This window comes from Entamoeba histolytica, genomic scaffold, assembly GCF_000208925.1.
Source record: "Entamoeba histolytica HM-1:IMSS scf_1104750518245 genomic scaffold, whole genome shotgun sequence".
In the NCBI taxonomy this organism is placed as follows: domain Eukaryota; phylum Evosea; order Mastigamoebida; family Endamoebidae; genus Entamoeba; species Entamoeba histolytica.
In genome coordinates, this window is record NW_001914985.1 from 37,043 (window position 1) to 46,906 (window position 9,864).

The following is a 9,864-nucleotide window of genomic DNA, read 5'->3' on the forward strand; positions in this document are numbered from 1 at the left end:
ATAGTTGTTCTTCAAAAGTTTTGTTTAAATAGCTTACATCTTGAAAACAACCTGTATAACAAAGTGTATTGCCTCTGTTTTATCAATTGGATATTTTTAATTTTCTATCGTTTTTTATTTATTGAATAAAACAAAATAAAGAATAACTAAAAATAATAATGTAACAATTGTCAATAAAACACTTATTCTAAAATTATGGTTGTTTCCTTATTTAAGATAATGAACCATTTCAAAATTTAATAAACTACTTTGAACCTTAAAAATAAAGAAATTCAAATAAGTTGAATCTAATAATTCATTGTTTAAATCAATATTTTTGTCGAGTATTATTTAGAAATTGAGAATGTGTTAATTGTTTAAAACTATCAACTAATGAATCTATCTTTTCTTTATAGATGTCCATTTGATAGAAATACACTTGGAACTTCATTTTATTTAAGATATTCATCATTTTTCGTTATTTGCTTGTCATTTTCTCAATCTTGTGTAACAGAGATTTGACTTATAATATTTAAAAAAGTTCTGAGAAAGTTAAAGAAAGAAATTAAAAAACACAAATTTAACTTTTAAGTGAAAGTGTTATATAAAAGAAATTAAAATTTTTATCAAAAGCATCTCAAAAGAACTATAAATAATAAATAACATGGCAAATAAAATTAAAATTGGATTATTGGGAGATATGGGAGTTGGTAAGACATGTATTGTTCAAAGGTTTTGTTTCCATAAATATAACGATTTATATGAATCAACCATTGGAATTGAGGTATTTAATCAAGAAGTGGTCGTTGATAATCAAAGTTATCCAATACAAATTTGGGACACTGCTGGACAAGAACGATTTAGATCTGTTTCACGTGTTTTCTTTAATGATATAAAAGGGATATTTATTGTGTTCAGTTTAGATAATATGGAGTCATTAAACCATTGTAAAGATTGGTTAGATGATTTCTATAGCCTTGTTGACCAAAGCAAAAATATTCCTGTTGTATTAGTTGGAAATAAATTAGACTTAATTACTGATGAAAATAATGTTCGTGTTCCTGAAGACATCATTAAGAAATTTGTTTCTAATAACGATATTCCATTGTACATTGAAACCTCATCCAAGAAAGATATTAATATTGATTCAGCCTTTCAAGAAATGGTATCTATTATTATCAAAAGAAACCTTCATATAAGTGAAAAAAAGAATGAGATTGTTGAAATAACACAAGAACAAGAAAATAGTCCAAGAAGTAATCAGCAAACAACCAATGACTGTTCTTGTTAAATTTTAATCTTTAATAAATCAATATTACAGTTATCGTTTTTTGTTTGTAATAAAGAAAATAAGAAAGAGAGTTAGTTAAGAAGAAAATAAAATGTTCTATTTTAATCTACATATTGTTCAAAATCATAAGATTAATAAAATTTATTATAATAAATTATAATTCATCAATAAGGCAAAAAAAAGGAAATGGTAGGCATGTGACTATCATATAGGCTAGTAAGAAGGAAACTATTGGGAATAGGCAAAGGAAGGACTGTTTGACTTGGTAAAAAAACTGATGAAATTAGAATTAGAAGAGAAATGGAAAATACCACACTTGTCTCTCTTTATAATGTCGAACAAAAAGATAATAATAATGAAAATGATCAAACGTCAATTAAAATAGATAGAAGTTCATCTTCTTCAAGTGAAGAAAGTTTTCAAGGTTTTAGTTTTAGTACAATACTTCTTCCACATCATTCAAATGAAAAAGAAGAAGGGTTTGTTGATATTGATGGATATATAACTCCATTTGAGAATGAAATAAATATTTTTAAACAAATACTGTATTGTGTATTTCCATGTTTAATACCACCATTTATTTCTAATAGAAGAATAGAAAAATATATAAGAGCAACAATGTCTATATCTTTTATTTTCACATTATTATTGATTGGAGTATTTATTGGAGAATTATGTGTATGTGGAGTTGCATCGTTCTCAATAAATCCAGGGATAGGTCCAAGTGCAGATAAAATAATAGATTTTGGAGCAAAATATTCATATAATATAACGTTTGTTATTATAGTTTTTAGAAGGATATATATCAAATTAATAAAATAAGAAGAAAAATTAATTTAAAATAGTCAAAATTATCAAATATATCGACTTTTTACATCATTATTTCTTAGTCCATCATTATTTGGGTTAATAGTTGAAATTATATTTGCACTAAGATTTTTCTTATATTTTGAGCATAGATGGGGAATAATATTATTCTTTGTTACGTATATTATTAGTGGAGAGGCAGGGGTGTTATTAAGTTGTGTATTAAGTTGTAATAATATTGCAGTATGTTCTATGGGACCATTTGCTGGATTAATATCAGTATTTCTTGTTGACTTAGCGTTAACAAACCAAAGTTATAAAGTACAATTTAAAAGAGCAGTTTTTACATCATTAATAGGTCTTTTAGTAATAGTATTTGCACAATTATTTCCATTACAAGATTTTACATGTTTATTAGGAAGTGTTATTGTTGGGTTAGTTCTTGGAGTGTTATATTTTGTTAATTTAAATCCATGGTTTTCTCAACAACCATTATTACTACAGACAATTGTTTATGTTTCATTGGTGACATTTCTTTTAACATATTTTATTGTTTTTTGTTTATTATTATTCATATGGATTCAACCTTTACAAATTACTATATCAGCTCAAACAAATTGATTTGTTTTTAAATGTACTTTTCACTAATTATTATTAATTCTTTACTTCTTTTCTTTTTTTTTTTTAAATAAAAAAACAAATTTAAAATTGTAAAAATATTTATTTCATTGATTTCTTTTGTAATGCTAATTGTTTTAAATATTGAGCTCTTTCAATACATTGTTCTTTGGTTTTACCTTCTACCATTTGAGCTATTTTATCCCATTTATCTTGTTCTTTATAACCATTTAATTGTTTAATACCATTTTGTAATTGAATTTGTTGTTCTTTGCTCCAATCAAGAACATTATTATTATTATTATTTTTCTTTTGTTGAATATTTGTATGCATTTTTGCATTTAAAGCTTTTGCATATTCAATAACTTGACTCTCATTCTTTGTTTTCATATATGTTGCAATTCTTCTATATCTTCCTTCTGTACCAACAGGAAATTTTTTACATCCTTTTTTAAATAATTCAATATCATTAGAATTCCATTCATCTAATACATTTCTATGAAGTTGATGTTCTCTTTCTTTTTCTTTCTTTTCAAGATATTGAATTGTTTTATGTCTCAAAAATTCTATTGCTGATTGCTCTTGTAATGATGATATAGTATTTAATTCATCATCTTCCATTTGTACAATTACATTTTTGATCCCACATTTAAAATGTTCATTTTCTTTCTCTAAATTAAATAAGTTTAATAATCGAATTTTTTTTTCTTTTCGTTCTTGTGTTAATAATTCATTTTTCTTTTGTTCTTCTATTTCTAAAATTCTTCGTTCTTCTTCAATCTTCAATCGTTCTTGTTCTTTTTGAAGTTCTATTAATTTTCTTTTTTCTTCTAACTCTTGTTTCTTTCTTTGTTTCTCTTCTTTTTCTCTCATCTTCTTTTTGATTATTCTAAAATCTCGTTTATATGCCATATCAACTAATTTTCGTATTCTCAACCCTTCTTCTTTTCGTTTCTTTTGTGATTTTTTTTCATTCTCTTTCATCATCCATCTTCTTTCCTCTCTACATGTTGCTTCTTCTATATTATACATCTCATCTAAAGGAGGATCTCTCCATGACTTAAATGAATACCAAAACGTATAAAATTTATTTACATCTTCATCAGATGACGTTTCATCACCAAAGTCAGGAACATTTTTATTAATGGACCATTTAGCATTCTTTTTAAAGTATGTCCCAAAAATAGTATAGAATTCATTTTCTTCATATTGTCTGTCTTGTGGTAGTTTGTCATCAGTATTATCTGAACTGTCATACTGTTTTCTTTTTTCTGGGTTTGATAAAATATTATATGCCTCAATAATTTGTTTAATTCTACTATCATCTCCATTATTTTTATCTGGATGATAAATTAAACACATTTTCTTATATGCTTTTTTAATATCATCATCACTAGCTTCCCATCTAACAGTTCCTAAACCAAGCATTCCATAATAGTCTCCTGTTTTAATACTTTGGACATGTGGTTTAAATTTGCTACTAAAATCTTTTTCTCCTTTTTTATTGTTACAATATCCTTCTTCTTGTTTAATTTCATCTTCTTCTCTGTTAAATTTTTTATTTTCATATGTACAACACATTTGATTGAGTAATTGTTCATACCTTTCCCCAGCATGTTCGCATTGTCTTTGTTGTTTTATTTCACACCCTTTTTTGTTATTGTTTTTATAAACATGTTACAACTTATGAACAAACAACTTAATGAACATAAAACAACATCTCCTTCATAGTCTTGTGGCACTTCCTTCAGTAATTTAATCATTGTATTTTTAATTATTTTTGTTTTTAAGGGTTTGAAAATAACATTTTTTTAATTTATTTTGATATTAAAAAACAAAACATATCACAAATTCATCCAACATATCAAAATATGTTTTTGTAGTTGACAAGTACGAAATAACACCAAAAAAATAAAGGGGTCATTCTAGATTACAGGTTTTGTTAAAAAATATAAAAAACTGCGAAAAGGTTGAAGGGATATATGTATTTTTAAATTTCAGTAAAAACAGTTTGGTTAGATGTAAAGTTAACATTTAGATAAATATCCAGTATAAAATAAAGAAAATAAGACACAACTCAAATTGGTAATGGGAGATTCGGTACAACTATCACTTCAAAAATATGTCGAATTGCGATTGGCAGAAAGAGAAAAAGAGTTGATTAGTCACACTGTTTCTGTTTTGGAAAAGCAAGTAGTGTCGCAACAAAAAGCTATCGAGCAACTCAGTTTACAAATCAAAAGGGTAACTGAAGAACGTGAAGAGCTAAAGATAAAAGTCATCCACTTAGAAAAAGAAATTGATATTTCAAATGAACGGCTTATTTTATTACAAAAATACTCTCAAAGAGGTCAAAAAGTTGACGAAGAGATTTTTGAAAATGGTTCAAATGAAATAAAACACAAACAAAAGCTACTAGTTGAGGAACTGATATCGAAGAAGAGAAATACGTCAACAAGTGTCGCAACAAGCAATGTAAGTACTAAAGAATCAATAAATCCTTTTTCGATAAAAGAAGTTCAATTAAACAAACCGTATTCAGGAAAACCTTCTTTTATCAAAACAGCTATTCTCAATGAATATATCAATCATATTTCACAAACTGATTTAAATACTCAATTTTATATATCAACAACAAGTGTTTGTAAAAAAGTCCCAAAATATTGTTTTCAGATTGAATATCGTTTACTTTGTGAAGTATTTACTGATTCAATAATTGGAAACTCTAACATTGTTTTGTTAAAAGGATATCCAAGTGTTGTTTCACATAAAATATTTGAGTTGTATTGTACAAAGTCAAATATGCTTGATCTATTAAAAATTATAAAAGACCCTCAACAAAGGTCACAAACGAGAGTGATTATTGGTTTATTTAATAAATGCGTTTTAGCGTTAGAAGAAATGAGGAAAAGAAGTGGATTTTGTCAAAATTACAGTATCATCAAAGATAGATATCCTCATGTCCAATTCGTTGCACTTGGGCGTTACGAATAACAAGAGTCGACAGCTTATTTAAATTGTCACTTTTTGATATGATTCAATCACGAAACTCTCTTTTTTAATAACATTTTTTATTTTTCCTTTGTGTTAGCAAAGTTAAAAAAATAATTAACTTAAGGTAGAAATCAATCAAATTCAATTAGTTTTTTTCTCACTTACTCATAGTCATCATAACCTCTACGTCTTTCATTCTTAAAACGACGACTATTATAACTAGAACTAAATTTATCAAATTGACCGTGTTGTTTGTAACTGTTATAACTTGAGAAATGATGGTATTGACCTTTATTATACCTTGGGAAATATGTATGATCTTGTTTAAAGCTACGTTGGTAAAATGGTTTTGAGTCATTATTAAAAGATGGTGTTTTTGAAAAGAATTTATTCTTTCTTTTTTGTTGATAGTCATCTTTAAGTTCTCTTTTACGTTCATCAATATAACTATCACCAGTGTTAACCCTCTTTTTATGTTGATAAGTACTACTTGGCTTTGTATTTGAAAATCCACGAACACTAATCTCAGGAAGAGTAATAGGGTCTCCATCTAAATATCGTGTTTTAAACACATGCCCTTCTTCAAATTGAGGATTAATAAATCCAGCAACAAAACATTGGTTTTGGTCCTCATCAAGTTCCATGTCATCCACTGGAATAATAAAACCAGTTAGTCCTTGTTGAAAATTTGTGATTGGTGTTAATAATTCTTTATAATCTGATAATGGGACTTTTTTATCTTTTTTGTTTAATTTATCGATAGTAGGTTTAATCAATCCCCAACTACTTGAACATGCAGCTTTAAACGTTTGTATAGTAGTGAAATATTTTGCATTATCTTTACCAATAAATATATAGGAATCACCATATCTTCTATTCCTTCTTTTTGCATCTCCTTTTAATTTCTTTTCTATTGGCTTAACATAATGTAATAACTTTTCTTGGTCAATGAAAGTTAATACAACAATAGCTTTGTAATCAACTTTTTCTCCATTAAAATCGAGTTTAAATGTATCTGGATAAAATTCACTAATTGGTGATCCTTTAGATTTCATTAAATCATGGAACTGTTGTGGTAAACAACTTTTAGATCTAGGTGGTAATACAGACATTAATTGTTCAAATGGTCTAAATGGAATACTCTTCTTATATTTAAACTCAAAATTATCATCAACATATTCTCCCATATCTTCTGCAAAAGGAGCATAGAGGTATGGATAATACCAATCCCATGACTGACACCCTTTATAGTAATATCCAAGAACCCAGTTCATTCCTTCAAAATAACTATGAACAATATCCCGAATTTTCTGAGTATCTTTTTTGGGGTCTATCTTAAATTTTACACTATAATATCTTTGAGTATATCCCACTTCTCCCATTTTCAATAAGTCTTTTGTTTCAGCTTTCTTAAGACGTTCTTTTAGTCTATTTTCTTTTTGTTCAATTAATTTTATTTCTGCCTCTTGGGTTTTGAGTTGTTCTTGCTGTTCTGGAGTGAGTTCATTCATACCTTCAGTACTTTTTAAAGTATTAATTTTGTAAATGGTTGCTTTTCTCATTTCTAATTGTTTCATTTGATTATCAAAATTTTTTTTAGCATTCATTTTTTCTTTTTGACATTTTTTTTCTAGGATTGCTGGTTCTTCCTTACCAACTTCTTGTAAAAAGTTCTTGGCGTTGGTAACATTAAGACTTCCACTCTCTGTGATATATCCTCCATGTGGTAAAAATTCTCGATAAACTTTCATTAAAAGATCAACTGCTCCGTCTCTAATATCTAACGATGGAATATGTGGTAAAAAGTCATTTCCAACTAAGAAACAGAAGAAAATAAAATCATCCACACATCTTTCAAATTCAAATCCCTCTACTTTTAATGTAATTTGAAGATATCCACGAAGAATATGACAATGAAGAAATTGGAATGGTTTTATAATAGTGTCCATAGCACCAACCTCTTTTCTACGTTGACATTTATCTGGGGGATGAACTCCATTACAAATATAACATCGATCATCTTCAAAAAATACTTTTTCTCTAACAATACTGAAGAACCGTTCATGGGTTGCAAGAGATAACATAATAAGATCAGCATCTAATCCATACATACAATGATGAATATTTGGGTTATAGTCTGGTGACTCTTTTTGTCTTCTAATAAAATCCATAATTTTATGCTCTCCTTCACCTGGTACACCAGAATCACTTAAAATAACAACAAGTTTATTCCAATAACTCGATTGACTCATTCTTTCTTTTATATATCTCTTCAATGTTTTAGAAACTACTGACATAAATTCTGTACCAGGAGTAATACAATTCGAATCTAATGGTTTTATATAAGGAACTTCAGGTAATCCATTCATTAATCTTTTTTTATTATCTTCTGCTTGTCTAAGTTCTGCATTTTCTGCGTCTTTTGCTGATTTGAATCTACGACTTCTTTGTTGATTCATTTTTGCTCTTGGTGCAACTCCATCAACAGCAAGATACAATAATTTTCTAGGTCTGACAATGTCAATAATGTAATCTAAATATCTGGTTAATAATACCATCATGTCTTCTATTGTTTCAGGTGATTGTCGGTCTTGTGGATGGAAACATGGATGAATTAATCCATTCATATCAATATAAAAATTATCATATTCAACTCCATTGGCATTTGGTTCATTTAGATCTCCATACTTCTCTTGGGAAGATGGTTGACAGTCAACAATAATCTTTGGAAATCTTTGCTTTAACCATCTAAAGAATGATGGAACTCCCATTGACCCTTTCAAGTTCAATTTTAGGTTTAAGTCTTTTTTTTCGTTTTATTTTGTGTTTTATATATCAAAGCTATTTTAATTGGAATGAAAGATATTATTTTTTTGTTACATTCATTTTTGTTTATTTTTTTTTTGAATAAAAAAATTAAACTATTACTTAATAAGAAAAACTATTAGTCAATAGATTTTGTTAATATTCATAAGAAAATAAAAAACTTTATTTCTTTAAGATATTCTTGTTTTGTTATTCTCTTATTCATGAAAATACTGAAGTTTTATAACATAACTATTGCATTTACATCAAATAAGCTGTGAACATGCCAAAATTTTACATGCTATTTTTAAGTGTAATAATTTGCAAAACAAAAGAATGTATAAAGTTAAGGGATAAGACTAAAATATTTTATCATTGAATAACCTTGTTTTTCTTCTAAGTTTTAAATGTTTTATTTTCAAGTTAATAATGGTTATTCAAGACTGTATGTTCATAACAAACACTTTTCAGTGCTACTACAGTTATAAAATGCTACTTGTTTGAGAAATAACAAAAGAACAAAACAAGATAAACAATGAAGAGATTTTAAATAAAAATTCAATCAATTCAATCGTATGTTTAGTTTTGGGTTGTCATTTCAAACCATTGTCTCAGTGCTTCAGCTAAAACATTCGGTAAAGTGTTTAAGTCATGAAGAATAATGTAGTGAGGGAATGGGAAAGTATCCATATAATGTTCTACATTAACTTGTCCATTTTCAAAGTTAACACTTTTCATTTCAAGAATTGATTCGTTTGAAGGATTGTCTAAGACAATGAAAACAACAAAAGTTTTCATTGAAGAGAAGTCTCTTAGTATTTTAGAAATACCTTTTTTGTCAGAGAATCGTCCATCTGAGAGGATAAAAATAATTTGTTTAACATCCAGTTCAATAGAAGGGTTATATCGTTGACAAACAAGTCCACTCTCATGTAAATAGACATACAAAGACTTCATTAATTTAACCATGTCAGTATTATTTTGGTTAAATTGGAATTCTTTAACAATTCTTGCTCCATCTTCTTCATTAAATGTTGTTCCAAACTTTTGAACACATTTTACATCTTCTCCGAATCTAACAACACTTAATTCACCTACTTCTAATTTAGTTAATGCACTAGACAATAAAGCAACTGTCTCTAATGCCATTTCACCAGCATTATTTATAATCATTGATTGAGAGTCATCTATTGCAACTAATATTTGATAGTCTCTTTTCTGTGCTCTTGTTCTTCTAAGCCAAATTTTATCCTTTTTAAATCCAGAAGCAATATATGGAATTACTTTCTTCATATTAATTTTCTTTCCAGTTCTATAGTCTCCTTTCATCTGACTTGCTAATGATGGTTCTAACACAATTCTTAATTTCT

The 9,864-nt window shown here is 27.3% G+C and overlaps 6 protein-coding genes across 6 annotated transcripts; 3 read left to right on the top strand and 3 right to left on the bottom strand.

The window, feature by feature from the left end:
- Window positions 1–643: 643 nt before the first annotated feature.
- Window positions 644–1,270, top strand: EHI_128180 (Rab family GTPase; the record flags this gene model as incomplete). The annotated part of the gene is made up of 1 exon (XM_649666.1): window positions 644–1,270. The coding sequence occupies one exon, from the start codon at window positions 644–646 to the stop codon at window positions 1,268–1,270; it is 627 nt and encodes a 208-aa protein (XP_654758.1).
- Window positions 1,271–1,570: 300 nt separating this feature from the next.
- On the top strand, window positions 1,571–2,698 carry EHI_128190 (peptidase S54 (rhomboid) family protein; the record flags this gene model as incomplete). The annotated part of the gene is made up of 2 exons (XM_649665.1): window positions 1,571–2,043; window positions 2,116–2,698. 2 exons carry the CDS (start codon window positions 1,571–1,573, stop codon window positions 2,696–2,698), a joined length of 1,056 nt encoding a protein of 351 aa, XP_654757.1.
- Window positions 2,699–2,797: 99 nt separating this feature from the next.
- Window positions 2,798–4,458, bottom strand: EHI_128200 (protein with DnaJ and myb domains; the record flags this gene model as incomplete). The annotated part of the gene is made up of 2 exons (XM_651978.2): window positions 2,798–4,344; window positions 4,392–4,458. The coding sequence occupies 2 exons, from the start codon at window positions 4,456–4,458 to the stop codon at window positions 2,798–2,800; spliced, it is 1,614 nt and encodes a 537-aa protein (XP_657070.1).
- Window positions 4,459–4,783: 325 nt separating this feature from the next.
- On the top strand, window positions 4,784–5,689 carry EHI_128210 (uncharacterized protein; the record flags this gene model as incomplete). Its single annotated transcript, XM_651979.1, has 1 exon — window positions 4,784–5,689. The coding sequence occupies one exon, from the start codon at window positions 4,784–4,786 to the stop codon at window positions 5,687–5,689; it is 906 nt and encodes a 301-aa protein (XP_657071.1).
- Window positions 5,690–5,850: 161 nt separating this feature from the next.
- Window positions 5,851–8,460, bottom strand: EHI_128220 (5'-3' exonuclease domain containing protein; the record flags this gene model as incomplete). Its single annotated transcript, XM_001913807.1, has 1 exon — window positions 5,851–8,460. The coding sequence occupies one exon, from the start codon at window positions 8,458–8,460 to the stop codon at window positions 5,851–5,853; it is 2,610 nt and encodes an 869-aa protein (XP_001913842.1).
- A 613-nt stretch (window positions 8,461–9,073) lies between these two features.
- EHI_128230 (midasin, putative) lies at window positions 9,074–9,823 on the bottom strand (the record flags this gene model as incomplete). Its single annotated transcript, XM_001913808.1, has 1 exon — window positions 9,074–9,823. The coding sequence occupies one exon, from the start codon at window positions 9,821–9,823 to the stop codon at window positions 9,074–9,076; it is 750 nt and encodes a 249-aa protein (XP_001913843.1).
- Between the last annotated feature and the right edge of the window lie 41 nt (window positions 9,824–9,864).